General features: G+C 43.9%; 1 protein-coding gene across 1 annotated transcript in view; it reads right to left on the reverse strand.

Annotated features, from left to right (window-relative positions):
* LOC119167562 (monocarboxylate transporter 3-like) overlaps window positions 1–18,501 on the reverse strand; it is a 40,814-nt gene extending 22,313 nt beyond the window's left edge. Inside the window, exons 1-2 of the mRNA XM_075888601.1 lie at window positions 18,407–18,501; window positions 6,436–6,698 (exon numbers count right to left, since the gene is read on the reverse strand). Coding sequence (XP_075744716.1) covers window positions 6,436–6,698; window positions 18,407–18,423 — 280 coding nt within the window. The 5' untranslated portion in view covers window positions 18,424–18,501. The remainder of the gene's footprint in view (window positions 1–6,435; window positions 6,699–18,406) is intronic.
* Between the last annotated feature and the right edge of the window lie 2,948 nt (window positions 18,502–21,449).

Below are 21,449 nucleotides of genomic sequence, written 5' to 3' on the forward strand. Positions count from 1 at the left end.
CGATGATGACATTTCACGAATGAGCTACATTTCCGCTGTTAAGATGCCTCATATATTTTGATGAGGTTCTCAAAGCTAGATATGCACGTCAGCACAACTCGTATTTTCATTTCTGAACCCATCTATAGCCACTGCAACTTCCTCTGTATATAGGGGCCGCCGCTTGTGAACATGCGAGAGGCGTCCCATGTGTTGTGCTCGAAGGCAGCTTGTGTATTTGCTGCGCTCGTCATCACGTGATCACAGAGGATGGTGGGGCGCTTTCAGCTGAGACGACTGGGGGAGCCAATGCTCCGTGATATCATTCGGCTCCTTCCGTGTTTACAAACATGAAATAGGTCTCTATACGAAATTCCTCTATTTCTTGCGTTGAACGCTTCACCGCCGCAAGGAGGGCACTGATCTTCGGGCTCATTTCGTCTTTACGCAGTGTGGTGAAAGCACGAAACGTACACGATGGCCCCTCACAACGAAATGAGCTCGGGTGCATGGCGCGGGTAGAAGACCGTTGAAGCGCGCCCTCTGAATGGTTTAAAGCTCAGAGTACCGATAATGGCAAATGGTGTCTATTAAGCTAGTAATTAGCAGCTAGAATGGCGAATGTCTGTGGCCGAGTCGATTTGCACCATGCGTTGAAGAGAGACTGGACGTGGGTTTGACTCCCGGCGGCGGAAGTTGTTTTTTGCCAACTGTAAGTGTATTTCAATAAATGCCATATTCACGATAAATTTATCTCCGTATAACTTTAGTGGACCCCTACATAAACCATTTTGCTGTTAAAAAGTCACACTTTTTCCGAAAGGGCGATGCATTGAATGCGCCGAGCTGCATATTCAAACGTTTTACGAAGCAAGGCTAGCAGTTATAGGAGCAATAATACATTTAATATACAGGCGCTTGCTAAGTAACAAAGTTTGTTGTGGCGTGACCACAGTAGATGACCACAACAAGGATAGTGCGTAGTGATGGCGTTCATATACGTATTCAGGCTGGTGGTCAACTCACATAAATCCGTTTTTTTTGTGTGTGTGTTGAAAGCGCAGCCAGTAGAAGCTCCCGCCTGCTGTGGGAGCCTAAGTTGCGCGCTGATTGTTGCTGCGATAGCGCGGCAACCACGAGCGCCCCCCTCCTCCTTGTTCATTTACGAGATAAGCGCGCGCGCAGATGACTCCGGCCGGAAAGGCAATGTTGGCTCCGAAGAAGGAGGATATATAGCGCATCTTTCCCGTATAAAAATACATACATATACATTTATGTGAATGACGGTTGTTCCGGCGGCAGCACCAACGACGGCAAAAAACAGCGGATACTGTCCATATAATTGCTATGGCTCTAAATTTCTGTTCGTCTCTTCGGCAAGACACTGGAACAAGTGCCGTGCTGCATATTCTAACACGGGTGATGTAACGACCAACCGTTATGTGGACGAGTTCTTGTAAATACAGCGGGGAACGCAAACACACAAAGTATTTAATTTGGTTATCAACACGCGCCTAATTAGGTTTCTTGCGAAAAGAAAAGCAGTATCCTACTATCAGTGCGAATTTCAGGCGAGGAAATCAGCAGAATGGACCTCGCTGCGCGTGAAGGATGAAATAATAAACAACATAGAAGGTAAACGTTTGACAGTGGGACTGTTCTTGGGCTGAAAAAGGGCATTTTCTTAGATTATATATAATGTTCTCTTCCTTAAATTATCGTACTATAGAATAATAGGCACCCCTTTAAAATTGACCAAAAGCTAATTGTCATCAGCAGTACAATGCGCTTGTAAAAATGGTGTGTCATCTAGCTACATCTATATACCCAGGCTCGAATTTCGGGCCACTGCTATTTCTTTTGCATATTAATGGTATAGTGAACATTCCTTGTACTCTCTCAATGGTATTGCATGCTAATGGCATAAATATTTTGTTCTCTGGGTTGGATAGAAAAATAGTAGCGAGCGACGCAGACACGTGGCTCTGTGAACTGTGCGAATGGTCGACAAGACATTCAATAGGGCTCAGTGTACTGAAGAGAAAGTTTATATTATTCAGGCTGGAAAAGAAGATTATTGACAATGAAGTCGTTATTTATTACTTTTCGCAATAGTGCTCTATCGCGCATGGACTCCATTCGATATAAGGTGTAATCAATATAGCAAGGCTAACTTGGGCAGATCAATCGCGTTAATTATAAGTATTAGAAATACCTCGAGTTTTATGGGTATTATCCAGAAAATGAAAAATTTGTTGCCGTTATGGTTTAAGAAGCAAATGTACTACGCTTAGTGCAATCATAGGTTCATTAATGCCTATTGGTTTGTGGAAGCACTATGCGGTTTAATTTGCAATCCCTATTTGTTTAACAAAAAAAGTCATTTGTGTAAGCAGTATTAGGAATTATCGAGACAGTACAATTGAATACTGGAACAAACTGGGTATACCTAACATACAAGACTTGAAAACCTTGTAGTTCGCTCTTGAGACACACCACCTGAGAAAGACACTAGCTTTTCACTCACTTCACATGAACCTCAAAAACATCCGTCTTATACATTTCCCCATGTGAGCTGCAGGAAGAACAGAACACAGACAAACTATGATTCGTAAACGTTGCGCTACCAGATAATGGCACTATTGAACAACAACAAAGGTGATGAAGCAATAATAAGAAATCGAAAATCAGGAAAAATAGTGAAGCGTCAGGTGAATCAACTGCTTTTTCCTAGCTTTTTTTATTGTGTTTCATTCAGTGCATATTGCCCTATATTGTGTTCTATGTTTTCTCGCTCAACAATTATAAGTTTGATTACATATTTACCGGTAAAATGTTATTTAGCTTTCTATATTTATCTAAAGTTGTACATCAACTACTTCCAATATGTAACTTTTTCAGAGCTACGTTTTTGTTGTCATTGCCTACGTACACACTTTTGTTGTTTCAAATGGGAGGACCCTGTCAGGAGCCAATGCCTTTAGTCCTTTCTTTCCGAAGTGTAATTTTCTGCATTTCAGTGAAATCAATTCAATTCTAATGTGATAGGCATTGTACCTCACAATAAAGGACAGCTAATCGAAGGACACTGCACTCCGCAGATAAATGGCTGATTCACGGCGCTTCTGAAATGTAAGTGGCACGTTCAGTGACAGGCGCGGATATGAGATTTTTATGGGAGCAGCGCAGTGGCGTAGCCATAGGGCAGCCCAGTGAGTCTGTGACACCCCCCCCCCCCTTTTTTTTCCACATGTCTTCTCACTGCACAATTTTAGGACACTGTCATCAAACACTAGCATCATTCCTTTGTGACACCACTAACAGGAAAGTTCCGCTGCCATCATGTAAAAGGCAAAATATGCCTCTGCAGTTTCGCAATGGTCAGCTGGTTCAACTATTTTGCCATCTAGCACCATAGTTGAATGAAAAATTTTCTTGCAAATAGACGTAGCATATATGTTAAAGCACTGGGCTCTGTCGTTTATACGTTATTCATGTGAACGCGGGAACTTTTACCTTCTAGATCAAGTCTTTTTTTTTTGACGCGTGTATATAAGCTTCAGGGCTCTGCTCTATACGCAGATAAAGAGCTCGCTAAAATCACGGTGTGGTACGTTAAAACAATTTGTATTGGAGAGAAATGTAGGCGCAGGTGGTGTAGAAAACATAAGTGAATCGATTCCGTGCAAGCAATATGTGTTCGCTGAAAGGCATATCCCGTGGCTTTAGGTGTCCATGACTTTCCCACTTGCCAGCGCTCATGTTCGCTCTTTGAAACATTTTCGCGAATTTCCCTTCAAAAACAAACATGCACATAACAAAAAAAACAAGATCATCTGAGCCTTTCATAACCATCCCACATGACCGAACGGGAGCACAGCTGGTTGGCAGCAGTCTGCCCTCGCTTGTCTAGGCACACGTGCGTTCATGCGGTGACACACAAAGCGCCACGATACGCACAACGAAACCTCAGAGGGCCGAAGAAGAGGCTAGCACACTCGCTCTGCTAACTGTTCGTTGCGAAGAGGTGTAACAGCGGCTCAAAAGCCACTGTCAGAGACTTCCAAGAGAGCCACATATCAACAAAGGCTGCCAAGATCTTGAACAGCTCATGTGACTCGACACTCCACCTTCATGCGACTCGACAACATGAGTGGCTTTATGTGACTCGATACTCCACCTCGAAAAGCTAGCAATCCCTGCCATAAGACCGAGCAAAGATGTCAAGTGAAACTTTGGAAGGGAAATAAAGTGCCGTTTCAAATCTTAGACTGTACTCACAGAAAAGCTACCAGTTGCGAACATTTTGAAACAATTGGAAAAGTGACTCCTTGAACAATTGGAGGATGTTCTCAATTCACAGTTGCAATAATAACGTTTGCTGTCGGGCTAGTTGGCGCATGGCTCATAATTAGTGGTGTAAATTCAGGACAGGAGTGAAGAAGACACAAAAGATGTCGAAAACCGCACGCTCGCAACTAAATTTTACTCTTCCGAAAGCTTCGGTCAAGAACCCGCAAGCATGCACACTACAGCAAACAAAGCAAAGTAACAATATCTGAAAACACCGCTTGATCAAAACCTATGATCCAAAAAAACTATTCTCAGTTTGATGAAAATTAATTGAAGGGACGCTGACAAAATGGTCGCCAGCTTTCTGCATTGTGTATGGACTCAGCCAATTGCCGTCACCACCTTGTCTTCGCTCTTCCGTAAAATGAAAGTGTTGCCCAGCAGTGGTTCACCCGTGCAACCCTTGCAGTGATGTGGCAAATAAAATCCGGTCACATTCCTTAAGCGAAGCCTTCGGGAAAATGAAATTTACTTGCGAAAGTCTGCTTTTCCACGTCTTGAGTGTCTTCTTCGCTTCTGTCTAACATTTGCACCATCAATTCAAGTTCATCACAGTTTCAACTCGATCTAAGAAAACAATGAGGACGCTCGGATTGCTTAGATTAATGAGGAAGTTCGCAAACTTCATAAAGAAATGTTTCGCCTCTTCGGAATACAGAACTGCACCTTATTGACAGCCAAAAGCTACCAGAGCAATCGTTTTGCCCCGAATCCACTCATACGCTTGTGAAAAGTCCCTGTGGGTTGCCCGAGTGCGGCTCTGACGTAGAGCTTCTTATGTCGCCCGGACAGAGGGGGCACTATGCTGCTGTGACGCAAGCCACGTAGACTGTTGGTTGCAGCAATGACAATATACGCGGCCTCGCTGAGAGTGAATAAAGTGTTCGTGAGAGAAGGCTGAGGCAGAAAGCTGTAAAGAGACGTTAAGTGCTATGAGATCACGAATTCAAACAAAAGTTTCTTTAGCACCATCCGCTGAGTAAAAGCACTGCCGACTGCGTAGTACACTGTCCCGTGTATGTGCGTAGTGTGCAGCCTCGTCAAATGAAAGCTAGAGTCGTGTGTAGAGCACCCAGACCATTTATTTATTATAGCATACGCTCGAAGAAATAGCCGCCTCTGCGAAATGACAGGAACATCACTGCTTTTTTGTGTTTTTGTTTTCTGAAATAAAAAAAAAACTTAAGTGAATCGGGTTCGGTGCCCAGGCTAGTTCATTAATTCGGTTTTATTATATCCTAAGGACTTTGAAGATTTTCTGAGGAATTGGTTTTTCTTTGTATTGCATAGGACACTTGGTATCATTGAGTTTTGTCGGATAGAGATTCACCTGTATATCTTTCATTTAGTTTCATTTCATTTATTTACTCTCAATGCCGTAAGGCGTTACAGAGAGGAGGGCTACAATATTAAACAATCAAGAGAAAAGACAACAGCGGGGTGGTTACAAAAAGTGATTGCTGACAGTGAAACTGAAGTGCGCAGCGTCGCTAATGGAGACGATGGAGGCTGGAAGGTGATTCCACTGTACACTGGTCGTTGGGACAAACGAGTTCAAGTAGAGGTTTGTTCGGGAGTTTGGCACACCACCTTTTAACGGATGATCAATGCGGGATGACACGTATGATGGAACTGAAAAAAGGGATTGTTTTAAGGTCTGATTGGTTTAAAATATTTTATGGAAAACACATATCTTATTTGCCATCGTCACGTGGCTTATCAGTGCTTACGAAATAAATACAGTGACTATCCATGTCTTCCAGCACGGCTCGTCAATGCTCCCATTAGCTTATATAAAATGGAGAATGATGTCCACGTAGGGTTGGCGGAATTGCATGGCGTTTCGTCGAAGCTGCCTACGTTGTTCACGCGAAATGAAGACGAACCCTTGAATATGCTTGAAAATAGTGGAAGGTGTGACCTACCAATTATTTCGAAACTATTATTTCGAAAACATACACTACATTTTCACACAAACAGCCACCCGATGCTTGCCAGATTCCGTGCTGTAGAAAATCATGACATACGTATAATTGCGCCAAGTGTATGCGTTTACTGAACGTACAGTTGAACCGTGTCGCGGAGGATGCAGTTACTACTCACTTCCCGAGTATGTCATTATGGTGAACACGCTTCCTGGCCAGGAGGCGGAAGTGTAGTCAGTGGCAAATGTGTCCATGATGGCGACAAAGTAGAAGCCCGAGTTTATCTGCGTCGCCATATTGAAAAATGATGCGATGGCTGCCGCAGCCGCAATGCCCCAGTTTTGATCGGTGCCCTTGGGTGGGACGCGCCGCGAGAGCCGCCTCTCGAAGCTGGACTTTCGTTGGTCTGTTCCGGAGGACATCTCGAAAGCAGCGCTTGACCTGCAGGCACAACATTGCAAACTTTATACTTTTTGTTCGCACAGAACACGTATTAGTTCCTTGAGCGAGAAATTGGCGATCTGATAAGCACATCGTATTTTATATGAACTGCTCGTAAGCAAACACAGGGACGAAAAGAAACAGAAACGTACAAAAGCTCTTTTCAATGTCCCTTATCGGGGGAGATTCTCGAAGCCCCGCTGTGGTGGTCTAGTGGCTAATGTACTCGGCTGCTGACCCGCAGGTCGCGGGATCGAATCCCGGCTATGGCGGCTGCATTTCCGATGGAGGCGGAAATGTTGTAGGCCCGTGTGCTCAGATTTCGGCGCATGTTAAAGAACCCCAGGTGGTCAAAATTTCCGGAGCCTTCAACTACGACGTCTCTCATAATCATATGGTGGTTTTCGGACGTTAAACCCCACATATCAATCAATCAATCTGGGAGTTTCTCGAACTCATGAAACACACAAAGTAATCAGTCGATTTACCATGACACACGTAATATTATTATGCCAGCAGCCTAAATATATCTATCGTTTCAAAGAAGAACGTACTCTAAAAGTAAATTGGTAATATTCAATAGAATAGTACGCCTTGATTCACCGCCAGATATGCTACAGATGACCTAATTAGAGCCACTATCTGAATAAATAAAACAGGCATGCTTGGATTTCTTATATTAGGTTTATATTTATAAGCTTGGAAATAACTCATACGATTACTTTCTGAAACACATCGATCTAGCCTCACGTGACAAGCAAAACCGTTGCATCAAACCTGTATTCGCAAAAACTAATTTATTTAAATATTCAATCTTCCATCGAACAATTACCGAGTGGAATTCATTATAATCTTCTTCGCCTTTGATATGCAGAAAATTTTGAACTTTTTGTTTTTGTGTCTCTTGATGTCCCTACTCTCCTGCTTGGACTACTGTATTCAGTATTGTACAAAATAAAAAATAAAAATATGGTGTCTATGAAAACCTTTATGCAGTGAAATGTAAAAATGCTCTGTAGTATCTGAAGGGAATCATGGTTTTCGTTAGGCAGCGTGCCACTGGAAGTTACGAAAAAAACACATAAAGGCTGGTGGTGATCGCAGATCCGTACCATGACAGTGAACAAGCTAGAAAAATACGAATTGGGGGCGCAACCACTTCACTTATGGCAGGCATTATTAGATTATGAATGATAGTTACGGTATTTCTCAAGAGAAAAGCGCACTGTAAAAGCTCCGGATGCCCGTTGCTGCTTACCTACGATGCCGGAACCTACTGGAAGGAAAGCGTTGTACTCAAAGTGAGGATGACGCAGGGAACTATAGAAATGAGAACGATAGGAAAATACAGCACAATAGGATATCTGAGTGGCTCAGAGAACAGACGCGTGTTACGGACATCGCAGCCAAAATATGGACTAAAATGGGCAGGGCATGTAGCGCACAGGTACGATAGCAGATTCTTGTTAAGGGCAGCAAGCTGGATTCTAATAAAAGCCAAGCACGCGAGGAGGAGGCATTGGGTCAGGTTGGCAGAGGCGATTATGAAAAAACAGTGGTAACATAGCCGCAGCAAGGACAGGACACGTCAATTGTGAAAATAGGGAAGAGGCCTCTGCGCACAAGAGTCAAGATAATGATGACTATACCGACAATGAATCAAGTGTTTTCGTCACTGTCGTTGGTACAGCGCGTGACTCGTGTAGGTAATAAGACGAATATCAGCTAGCAACTGAAATCACATTATTATTTTCACAAACAATGTAGAAAGGGGAAGATGGCAGGATGCGATGAAAAATTCGTAAACAGGTGGCCGACCATTCGGCAAGCGGATTGTTTTATTGAAGGTTTCAACTTTGAATACAAGACCCCAGTTGAAACATCGGCTCTTAAACGCTCCCTCTCCCCAATGCTTGCAATTTTCTTTCATGTGAGAAAAATCATAGGATATAGACTTGTCCGTTTTCTCTCTATGTGCCCGTCACGGTACATAGCGTGCAAGGTACCCATTATAACCGTAACATTCATGATGTAGGGAGGCACCCCCTTCCCCTACGCCACTGTCCCATTTGGCGTTCTGCTGATGAGCGAAGTACCCGCTACACATCAGTAGGCTGGTCTAGTGGGTTACGGAGCTTGACTGCCCTACTGCAGGTTACAGGATGGAATCCCAGCCACGGTTGCCGCATTTTGGATGGATACAAAAATGTTGTAAGGTGGTTTACTTAGACTTGGACGTATGTTAGAAAACACCAGGTTGCCGACTGGTCACTGGTGCCGACACCACTAAATCACCAGGTTGCCGACAGACACTAAAACCTGTCCAACAACAATATCGTGTTTTGGGACGTAAAAGCCCAAGAGCTATTATGAGCGTGCAAGCTCCGCGCGAACACAAGTTTCCTACTTCGCGATTCCTCCTTTATAAATCCCATAAAAATACCATTACTAAAATCAGATGCTTTAATTGAATATACCTGCCTTTACATCTGGCTATTGTTCGATTTAGGAAAAAGTGAACGAGATTGAAAGATGTAGGAGGTCCTGGCTATGTTCACGGGAAAAATTTTGTATTGATGCGACGCCCAGTTATGGCTACGAAGCGCTGGACAGGCCTGCAATAAAATTGTGTAAAATTCCGTAAATATATCGTCATTACAATATTCACGAGTAACTCGCCCTATGAAAGCGCCCTCTGCAAGCAGCACAGGCGGTGAAGCAGCGCACAGGTGGTACGCCCGCTACAGCACATCGCAACCTGGAGTTTGATCAGAACAATGCACTCCGACAGGGTTGTTTAACCATGGCCGAATAAATCACACTGATGTTTTTTTTGCCCCTCGAAACCTTCGGGTGTAGCAGATTAGCATACTAGCACACCGCATTCTAACCTTGACCAAACAAGGGTCTCTTACATGTTCTCCAAGCAGTATTTATGGCCATTTCATGAAGTGAAAAAAATTGTGTCGAAACGAAGTGCACGTTTGGTTTATAGTTGTATGCCCCAGTAAACGTTCGCTTGAAGTTTTGGGTAGAGCAAAACCTGGCTATACTTTGTAGAGTCAGAAGAGTACGTATACAATGATTTTGTTTTACATTTTATGATACTTAAAAGAAAACATAATGCACACACATCTGCCTATGGCAAGGTAAAAATTTATCTGAATAAAATGAACCATCCAGCTCCTTTTAGTCTATAGCTCTTAGTATTACAGTTGAAAACTGGCCTTGGGTTTCGAGACTCTTTCAGCTTCTTTTTCAAAGGGTGAAAGTTTGGCCAACTTTGAAGCTACTGAATTTTATTTTTATATTTATTCACTTCATAATTTAAAAAATGGAGACGATAATGGCTGGACAGTTTCTCCTGTTTGTATAAATTTTTATTATAGCACTGTAACCATACTCAACCCCGCCATAATATGATCACCATATGGGGCCCCAAACACTTTCAAACTTAAGTGTAGCTGTTCATGTTAGCAGAGACTTATGCATGATAGTTTCACTACCATGTATAAGCCTAGCTTTGAGTCCCACTCTAATCTTGATTATTATTATCTGCATTCACCAGCATATTTCACGTACCGATGACGCGGCTAATGCTGACGGTGGCTTTTTTTTTAGCCCACTCCGCGTAAAGCTGTTTTGTCAAGATCTCCAATGTGTATTCTCGCTGTTCCTGGGTTGACCGTGGCCCACACGTGCATTGCAGGGACCATTGTTTTCAGCTACGTGCATGCTCAGCATCAACATTTGAGTATAATAATGTTTCCTATCGCTCTATCCCAACACGTGAGTGGTAGAAATGCTTTTACGACGCATACAAGAGCGAAATGATGTTACTCTTAGCATGACCTTCCCATTGTGTTCGTCGTATATTCACTGATTGCTCTGCCAATTTTACCACGCTAAAAAGACAACCACGAGAGCACCAAGGTGGAGGTTGTTAGATAGATAGATAGATAGATAGATAGATAGATAGATAGATAGATAGATAGATGGATGGATGGATAGATAGATAGATAAATAGATAGATAGATAGATAGATAGATAGATAGATAGATAGATAGATAGATACGCTCAAAGTCACCAAAGTTCGCTAAAGAATGCTTCGCATTTAAAAGCATCGTTTACCCTGAGCTCAGAGTCGAGGAAGTTGCAATAAAAATAGGGTCCGAAAGGCATTTCCACTTTTTGCTTTCCTTGGGGCACACTGTAGGTCGTTCCGCTTTGGTTGAGCAGTGGCTATGATGCCGGCTGCAGACCTGGCGGTCGGGGGCGCGATACTTGCCATGGCAGTCACATTTCGAAATAGTAGATAAACGTGTAGTGTGCGATGTCAGTAAGCGTTCAAGAACACCAGTTGACCAAAATTTCCAGAGCTCTCTACTACGGTATCTCTCGTGACTATATCTTGCTTTTGGGACTTAGCACCTCATATGTCATTATTATTTTATGTCTCCGCCGAGAACCTAAGTCAGGCTAGCCATAGGGAAGGCGATATTTTGTGTTTTTGCCTGCGCCTGTGTAGATATCGCCATTTATTTACATTCTGAAAGGTGAAGCTTGAGGGTCTCTTGTCATTTAGGACGGCGTCTTTGGTATGTTTTTGGTTTATATTACACGGATCACTTCACTCGAAAAAAATAACCGCTAAGTGCGCATGAACTTCGTTGTATTTTCACCTAAACTACAGGTGGCTTACCTCATGACCACACCATGCTCGTACGCCTACATAGCCTACGGCGAACCACTACGGTTCCTAATAATGCAGATATTGAAATTAAACCTATACCTAAATATTTTTGTCAATCTGTGTCCATTATTCTTGAAATGCTTATAGACTGTGTATAGACTGCCTAGAGTGCGTTTTCAGAATGGAAACATTGTTACACATCTAAAGGTTTATCATCTAGTCAGCCAACAGCTAATGGGTGATCAGAGCACTACAGGATTGTACAGTATCTCTGTTCGTAATAAGAATGTAATGAGCATTACAGAAAAAAAAACAATGCACCATGCTCGAAAGATGCCGAATGGTCTCTTTTTTCTTTATGTTGCTACTAATTTCTCCAGCCCAACTCTCGATTTCCAGGTGAATAAATGGAGATTTCAGTCTTTTTGCGTACGCGACAGCCTAACAGACAATGGTTAATTTGTTTGTTATGTGCTGCCTGCAATCAAAACTTCCATCTCACATGCTTCTATTTTAGCGTATCCGAAGATGTCAGCAACATTCACACTGATTCACTAAGCGCTTAGTCATAGCAGCGTAGAAAGAATCGTGGAACTGAACTGCGCACTAACTTCTTAGGTGACTTTTGGTAATTCGCTTGGACAAATTTTCTGTCATCGTTGTTTAGGCTTCAGTACTACAGCCACAGTAGTTCGTTCTAGCCGAGCAGATGATTACGTCCAGAGCTCTGTTTCGTGCGTGACGACTGCTGCGAAGAACGTGGGTATTCAATAACGATGAGGCGAATAACCATTCGAAGTTGCTTTCAATCATAACTGACTCAAGAGAGGGCATATTTGCTTGTTCGACTGAACAAATCGGAAGCTAAAAAGACGAGCTTGAGTGCTGTTGACAAACGCTCCTATACAGCGGCTGAGTGCTGGCGGTGACGCATACGCGTACTGTGGCAAGAGCCCGTATGGAAGGACTGACGGCTAGAGTAGGTCGACGTTGATTATGCGACTAATACTAATGTAACATGACGTTGCTAATCAAATATTCTTTTGATGCAGTTGTATTACGCAAATTCCAGGCACTCGAAAACATACTGCAGAGCAAGTGCGTGCTCTCTACATATGTCAAGGCATACGTATATGTGCGTCCGTCACATAATAAAAACTAATAGTAAATAAGCGTTGGACACTGTATACGATAACGATTTGAAAATACTTAACAAGTAACATCCTCGGTGACTCGCTGATACCTTCTTGATGTCAACCTTGTTTGGCTAGCTTCTGCCATCTCACCTGTCTTTATCCAAGCTCTTGCTAATCAGTACCTTAAATGGCTAATATGCTTGCTCCCTCTTTTCGAAATCATTTGTGTGCGTGTGTGTGTGTGTGTGTGTTTGTGTGTGTGTGTGTGTGTGTGTGTGTGTGTGTGTGTGTGTGTGCCTTTACATCTACTTCTTTCTATAACGTGTGTGCAAACGTTTTCGCAATTTTCGTTTATCAATAATTCATAGAATAACCGTTTTCAATCTTTTCAGAACTCCTTAAAGTACGCTACCCCTGATTTGATGTGCCGTTGCTGATGCTTCACACAATGATTGAAGGCGCCCTAGAAGCCGTGATTGAGAGTGAAAGGTCATGGAGGATGCTACTGTCTTCAGCGTGCCATGCCGAGGTCCCCTCAAGGTTATTTTGATCATTGGGAACAGCAGGAACTCCGGTGGTGCCATGGTGTCAGATCGAGGTTTCACAGTTGGTGGCACAACGTTGCCACACCCATTTTGGGCAGCAGCTCGGAGACAATGAGAGTTGTGTGCATCGCGGTCTCACTGTTCAACTTTTCTGGCCCCGTTTACGCATGGACTTACCTTATTTTAGTATCCTCCGTCGAACCACAATGAACGATTTTTTTCGGGTATTCCACTGTCCTCTGCGATCATCCGAACACTTAATCGCCAGTCATTGTCGAAAATTTCACGCACTTTTTTTTTCGTGCTGAGTCGTCCGTTTGGGATTTTTTTGGGGCATCCCGAGTGGTCGTCGTGTTGAAGGACTACTGACCAACTCGGACCCCTGTGTGCCGCATCGAAGTGTTTTTTTTTTTCGATGCCTCCTTGCCGTAGGCTTTCTGAAGCGTATAAAACGTTTCTGCCTTGTTTTTTGCTCAGTTTCAAACAAAACTTGACGGCGTAACGCTGTCGAAAAACTGGTTTATTCCTTCTCTCTACGAGTCTAAAGTAGACACCTACGTGCGTAGCGCGACCTGCCTCAGCAACCGCTCGCAGGAGACGGAAATCGGTCTGATTTTGAAGCTTATATCCTCCACTGACTTTGCCCGAAGCGCCTCCCCGCGAAGTGGCATTGCAGACTTAAAATAATAACGAAAAACTGTGAGCTTTCAGGACAGACCCTGTACGTCTTTTTATCCCTCGAGTCATTCACTCGCTTTCTTTCTCAGTACTTTTTTGTCTTTTTTCTTTGCTTATTTTTCTATTTCCTTCGCTCTCCTTCTGTATTCGTGCTCCCCTCCTGCTTTCTATTCTTCTTACCCTCGTGTATATATCCGACTCTCTTGTATGCTATACTATACAACGCTGTGCTGTGCTCCACCGACGTTTATAAATATCGAAATGGTATTCAATGCTCTCGCCTTCGGATCTTGGGGACATGGGTTTGAGCTTTGCCTCGCTAACAATTTTTTTTCACCACAATTTTCTCTCTTCCGCTATCTTCATTCCTGTCTTTTTATCTCTGTACTCGTTTTCTCGCCCATAAACAGAGTTATTATATCTCACGGAGGACAAATCGACGCCCGCACACACCACAGAAATGGACACATCCCACTGCATTGGCTAACTAAGAATTGAGGAAACAAACAGGTGGCAAAATTGATTGGAGGACGCACGTTGTAGGTTGACATCTGTATGCATCTGTGCAGAGTGCATCGGCGGTAATTGAGTATGCGCCGGCTCATGATGAACAAATTTTTGTTATGTACAGCACTGGAATAACTTGGTTTATAACAGCTCTGCTGTGAAATTTCTGGCGACACGCTCACAGTGGTCTATAGTGCATGGTCATAGTGCTCGACTGGTGACCTGCACGCAGAGCGCTGGATTGAATCGCGGCCATGGCGGCCGCATTTTTGATTAAGGCGAGAACTCTGAGGCCCGTGTACTAAGATTTGGGTGCTCAAAAAAGAAATCCAGGGAGTTGAACTTATCGAAGCCCTCCCCTACTGCACCCTTTATGTTTGCAGCGTGGTTTTGCGACGTTAAACCACGGTAATTATGATTAGGAAAATTGCTGGCTAAGCTACGTTTTGAGGCGTCTAATATTACAGCCACAAGTTGTAAATTTGTTGCAAGTGAAGGGTCTGTCCATGCCATAATTTTCTGTTTTGTGTGCTTTCCGTAATGTATTCACAACTCTTTTATCGCGCCTGCTTGTTTCGGATTATTGTTATTATAGTATATAGTACTAGTGAACCATAGCTATGGCAATGCCAAAATGTGTCTTGTTCATTTGCTTGGCAATTCAAAACCCTGCAAACAACCCGATTTTGAAACCCCGCAGCCACTGTGTCCACGCACTACTGTGCACAAGTGCACTACTGTGAATGGTACCTTATACGCACAGCTTTTTGTTTAATTCTGCTCATTGCTAGTCTATGTCATACATTTAGATATTAGCCCTGACAGGCAATGCCACATGCACAGGAAAGAAACTGACATTTCAAAATAAAAAAAAAACATTACTATTGTTTTCTTAAACTGCAGTGAGCTAATGCCTTTTATCAACAGCTCACAGCAGGCTGGTGGAAAGAGGGACTCATTGTAAAAATATTTTAGGTGTAAGACCATGTGTATGAAACGTGATTGCATAAAATGCGGTAGGTTTCGTATTGTGCTCAGGAGCTGTTAGAAATTATTCAAGTAGTTCCACTATATGTATCGTTGATACGCTCAATTACGCGTTTATTGTACTTCGACACTGGAACAGTGGCCCTACCAACTGTAAATATCTTGCTCTAGGAATCCACGCGCCGCTTTTTTGCCAAGTGGTGGTGTGACCGGCAGATGAGGCAATCTCAGAATTCAAAACAGCGCTTATGCATTGCAAGTTATTTCAGTAACCTTCAGTTTCCATGAAGAGTGCCTTGGTGGAGCAGTGGCTAAGGTGCTCGGCTTCTGACCGGAATGTTGCGGCTTCAATCCCAGCCGCAGCGGTAGCATTTGATTCCAGCCGCCCCGTGCAGCTGCAGTGGTTGCAGTTGCGGCGGTCGCACGATGGTTCCGTGTACTGGTGAAATGTTTGAAGACGTTAAATAACACTAGATGGGCTAAATTTTCGGAGCTCTTTACTGTGGTTTCCCTCATAATCATACCATGGTGGTGAGGATGTAAAACGTCATGTAATAATATAATAAATTTCTTCATGAAACAACTCGGAGTACTATACAAGCCACGAACGAGCTTGCTTCTAGCCCACCTGCCTCCGAAGAAATAAATATTAAAGTGATATGTTACTGCGAACGTTTGACCGTGTGTGTGTCACTGCATGGACACTTTGCATGATGCAGAGGTCGTGGCATCGCATCCGCGCAGCGGCAAGCTGCCATTCAGTCACTTTTATTTTCATTTTCTTCGCTAACGCTGCTCTGTAGTAGAAGACTCCAATATGCGCTTCCTTCCTACTTAACGAGCACAACTACGCCTGTTCGCTGCTGACCCACTTTGGCCTTTTGGCTTCCCACTGCGCAGAATGTGAATGCAAGGCAATGTTTCAAGACATGAAAGTATCGGCGTGCTCTGCTGATTTGGTAGAGAGAGATATCACCGAAGCATTTATGTGAACATTAGCAAAGGGTGCGTCAGCGCTTTCTCATTTGCACTTTTTCCAAAAGAAACATATCTTTTAGTGGCACCTATGTTACCACACGCATAACACTTGACACGCTTCGGTGGCATTTATAGACGCGGAGGCTGATATGCTTTCGATTATTGCTGCCTACCAGTTTTTGATTACTGAATGTGCACTCTTTTTACTTATACATCCTTGTTTTGTTTTTGCTTTTTTGAGTCGCTACTTAAGTCTTCCCATGCTCGAAATAAAACTGAGTTGTTAGGTGGCGCATTACTGTGTGTTGTTCTTCGCTTTTCCTTTGGTCCGTGTCATATAGAAGATGGCGACGTGTGAACTAGCCCTCGTAGCAGCCTTCCGAGCGCGTTTTATGCTTCCCTGGCAGTCCTTATGTATTGCGATCCTACGAGACAGTCTAAACAAAAACGCAGCGCTAAATTGTTCTGACTTTTTTTGTGTGTCGTTCGTCTACGCTTTTTGTCAGTGCTGGTCAAAGATGTAGCTTTGGCAGCATGACTGGTCGAATATAGGAGTTGCCGTTTTCTACGAGAGGAACAAAGCGGGTTCGGCAGCCGAGGTAACTGCTCACTGGGTGCGCGGAAGCTGCGCAACAAGTGCTTTGATTCGAACTTTCACACGCGACGTCTCCTTACCTTCCACGCTTTTTGTGCGATCAAGTTTACACTGATGCTGCGCATACAGACATATACACGAATATGCGAATTTCTCGCTGGGTCGCGCCAACCTTGACCACATTATCTGGCACTCTCTCGCTGTGACACCACCAAATGCGCTAGCCCTACATTGAAGATAACCACGCTCGAGCAGTGGGAGGCTATGCTGCTCAGCAGGGCAGACACTCCGGCTGTCCGAAGACTCTAGTCGCCGTCTGAGAAACGGGGACTCGTGGTTTGCGCCTCTCTTTATCACAGTGAGCATACATATTGAAGTTTTGTTTCTTTTTCTTATATCTTAGCTAGACTGCCCTGTAACTTGTTGTATCTATAGCGCAACTAAGTAGGCTCATAGTAAATTAAACAACGTTGTACTTGTTGCTTCAATGCTGACTCTAAGGTTGCGGGATGAGATGCCGCTATAGTGATTGATGAATTCTATAAGGTCGGAGTTTCCGGAGCCATTCATAACGACATCTCTTATATTCATGTGGTTATGGGGCGTGAAACCCAAACAGTTATGTTTTTACATTTCACCTGCCGACCACATATAGCGAATATTAGGTACTTTCACTTTCTTTAGATGTTACAAGCCACTTCGACATGGTAGTACACTGGTTATGGTGCCCGGCTGGTGACCGTACAATCACGGGTTCATTTACATCTACACGGCATTCGAATTTCGTTAGAGACGAAATGGTATGGGGCAATGTTGGCAGGATTTAATCCCGCCACCTTCAGATCTACAGTCGAGCAAAGAGCAACACCAGATAGCGAAAATTTGCGCAGGCCTTTTTAATGGCGTGCCTCATATTTATATCGGGGCTTTGACATCTGGAACCCCATAAATCGTTAATGTATTGCATGCCAGCATGACTTCAACGTTCTGCGTCATCATGTACATCGTATTTTCCTCGTGATCATAACAGCCTATGAATATTCGTGCTTGATAGGAAACATTCGGCACTTGATGTTTTGTCGACTTAGGTCAGTGCTTGACGTTTATATATTACGTAACGGTATTCGCGAGCATCACAGGTCTGTAATCTCTGTGCTCAATCGCTGCGGTTGGCGTATACCAAGACAACGGTAGGTTCTGGCGTAAGGAAGACACTATTTCATGCGAAGCGCGCGCAGAAGTTTGAAGAGAGGCCGCAGGAAACATCAGATACGTCGTTTGCTAAAGCGCTCCACCGAGGACCCTATACAAGCGCAAGTAGAGAAACGGCAAATTTAACGCCGCGTCAGGAACGTTAAATGTTTACCTTCCTAAACAGACATTGATATAGGGATAAGTACTCTATGATAAATCGCTTAACGCACGTGTCTGATTCTTCTATTTTATGTTTAAACTTCACTTCATCCTTCTGAATGTACTGCAAACGTCTTTAAAGCTTCGCATACTCGATTGTGTAGACATAGGCATTAGACAATAAACATCGATAGATCGAACACCACAGGATCAATATACTTGATAGATAAACTTACCGTTTTTCGGCCGTCATGACGGTAACGGCTTATTGCGCACATGGAAGGACGCATGCGAAGCGCTTGGGACTAGTCTGGCAAGCGACGGAACTGTGGTAGGGGATCATTGTCGGCGGCAGCTGGCGTCGCTTTGATCTCATTTCGTGCGGCTTGATGGGAAGCCGCATGTGCACGAGCGGAGCTGTCGGCCATGAGAATTAGTTTTGGCGTTTATCATTTTTTGTTTTGCGCTGAAATTCCTACGACCTGCCCCGCCAGGCGTTGTTCCTAAGGCTGAATTTGACAACCGTTTGCACTCGTACAGCAGTGAGATAGTCACTTGCCCAGCTGTAGGCGCTTGAGGTGAGTTGCCATTGCTGCGTTGTTTATAGTTAGTCTATACGCTATGCATCAGACTTTGTAAGAAAGTTTCACAAAGTCTTCCGAGATGAAGAGGCTCTACGAAAGAGGTTTCTCATGGTCGGCATTTACTACGGTGCTTGTCTGCTGACGCAAAAAATGCTTTTTCAATCCAAGAGAGAGAGAATCAACTTTAGTGGGCTTGAGCATTCGATGGTACGTGCTTGCACCAAATGGGGTGATTCCTTATTTTCAGGACCCGTATGTTTCCAGTAATTCTGGGCCCCTGGCTGTCAATGCAAGCTGAGTCGGCTGGGCGGCGCTTGACAACAAGGTCTCCCATCGCTCTGGGGGTAGGTGATTGGGTGTGTTGGGGGAAGGGGAGGGGGATTCTATTTATAGGAGGCGAAAACGATAGAGCCTACTGTATTGTGCGACGTCAGTGCAGGTTAAAGGGACCCTATAGCGTTTTGCGATTTTGTTCAAACACATAAGGGTCATTTACAGGAGAAATTAAGCGCTCTGCGTAAACTGCCTAAGTTACTACTACAATTTAAAGCTGAAAATTGCTGCGGATCACCGCGGATCAGCCAAATGTGTTATCAACGGTTAATTCTCAGGATGACACCCCCAAGAAGTGCGATGTCACACAAGCTACTAAGATCAATGCGCGTAAGAACAGCTTGAAGGTTGGTGGCACCCGTCGGAGCAAATGTCAGCCACTCCGCAATCTTAGTTTCTGTTGCCAGACGGCGTGAGTGATGCCGGGCACACTGGGCTGTGAACTCCGAGATTGCGCGCAACCTGTAGCTGCGCAGTTTCGGGAGTCATCACTTTGTGAAGCTCAAATCGTCGAGCGCGCTCATGAGAGCTCTGTGATTGCCAAATATGCCAGCGTGTCGCATGAGTTGAGAAGGTAAAACAGGGGTGAAAAGGCATGGGGTACAATTGTCCATAGCGACCTTGCTACACGGCGTGTCACTTAACTTGTCGTGCGAAACGTTTGACGATGCTCTAGCATAAAAGGCTGACGAGAAGTCAAAAAGCCGTCTCAGGGTCTGTTTGAATGTTCCCAAGAGGTGAGCATACCAGGTGCCTTCGACCCTATGCGTGATGATCAAAGGATGGTTTCGGCAAATAAAAGCAATAATACCTACTATTATTACGTGTTTCGCACGGACTTTATGATGTGAAAACGGTAACAGCACAAGCCTGCCGTGTTTCTAGATTGAGGTGGTTGTTGCGCAGAGTAAGGTGGTTAAGAAGACTTTGACTTAAATGAAATGCATAGTGATTAATGCATTCTCAATTAAATAGACACTGACTGGGAAATTTTATTGTTAACCTGATAATCATGGGAAGTGTGGCGAAACTGTCCTTGTAAAAAAGACGTGGCGTGCAAATGCACAACAAGGAACCCAGGACTGTAGTTGTCATGCGCACGAGAAAACACGGACTGAGAAAGACGGCACAGGCACTATTTTTCTCTGTCGGTGTTTTTTTTTCGTGTGCTAAAAAACTACAGTATGACGTACCAACACGCCCAAAACGCTACGTTAAAAAGCCTCGACAACACAGGTGCCCGCGTCTGTGATTCTTCACTTTTTTATGATGTCGTTGGCACATTCTGTCTTTTAAACGTAAATGCTATACCAGCTACCTCATATCTGTGTTATTCAGAAGTTATCCACTAGTTGGAGCTGGTATTGCCCCATCTGTAAGATAATCTTCGACAGGCAAAGCTGTAGATAGCTCACTGTGGGAACGCCGGATGAGTTCCCTTTTGCGTCCTACTGGGTGTCGCATGATGGGATGTTGGTTGGCGTCAAATGTAATCTCACGACTTCTGGCATTGCGTGTGCAGAACCGTTATTAAGACACTGTTTGCAGATGCAAATACGACCCGTCGCGGAGGAAACATGCGTGGCCGCACGCCTACAAAGGGTACTGAGCAACAGAAACGCCGACTAGAACTTGCACGATTTTTTTGTATACTTGTTCCCACGCCATACGTTCATTCGTGATGAATCACTTCTAACTAGCTCCACTTTTTGTAGCTTTTTTACTGTGACCGCTCTGTCAGTTAACTTATGCATCTGCTTCCCTAGTATTGCTCAACTTGGGGTAAAACAGTTATTCTCCTATTTTTTATATATATGTTCCTGGTCTATTACTGGCATTTTACTATCACCTGAAGTAAAAAACAGAAACCTTGTACATTAACTGGCCGGGCATAAGTGACCCCGAATTGGAGGCATTGACACTAAATGTAGGGGAGCCACTGCCCAGTGCAGCATTACAATTTACGTTTACTTGAACGCAATCTTTATTACTCAAGCAGCCAGAGCGCGCTGTCGAGCGAATATAAGAAACAGTCTCTGATAGCCTTACCGCATGCTCGCGAAATGTGGACGGCTACTGGCCTTTTATAAGCAGGATCGCTTACTATTTGTATTTATTATTGGTCGTCCTTTCTTTGTGTGCCCAACGACTTCCCATGAGAAGGCGCTAGCAGAGGCTTTGTATTTGCCTTGAGCGTTAGCGGTGTCGCAGAACGTACTCTTAGCTTCTGTATGTTCAGGGAAGCGTACATGAAATCAAACAGTGACCATATCAGAATAATAAAGTTAGCATGTCGTTTTTCGCAAAAGCAGAGATGAGTTGTCCTTCTATAACCGGAACTATGGATTGGCATTTCCGAGAA

This window comes from Rhipicephalus microplus, chromosome 3, assembly GCF_043290135.1.
Source record: "Rhipicephalus microplus isolate Deutch F79 chromosome 3, USDA_Rmic, whole genome shotgun sequence".
Classification (NCBI taxonomy): domain Eukaryota; kingdom Metazoa; phylum Arthropoda; class Arachnida; order Ixodida; family Ixodidae; genus Rhipicephalus; species Rhipicephalus microplus.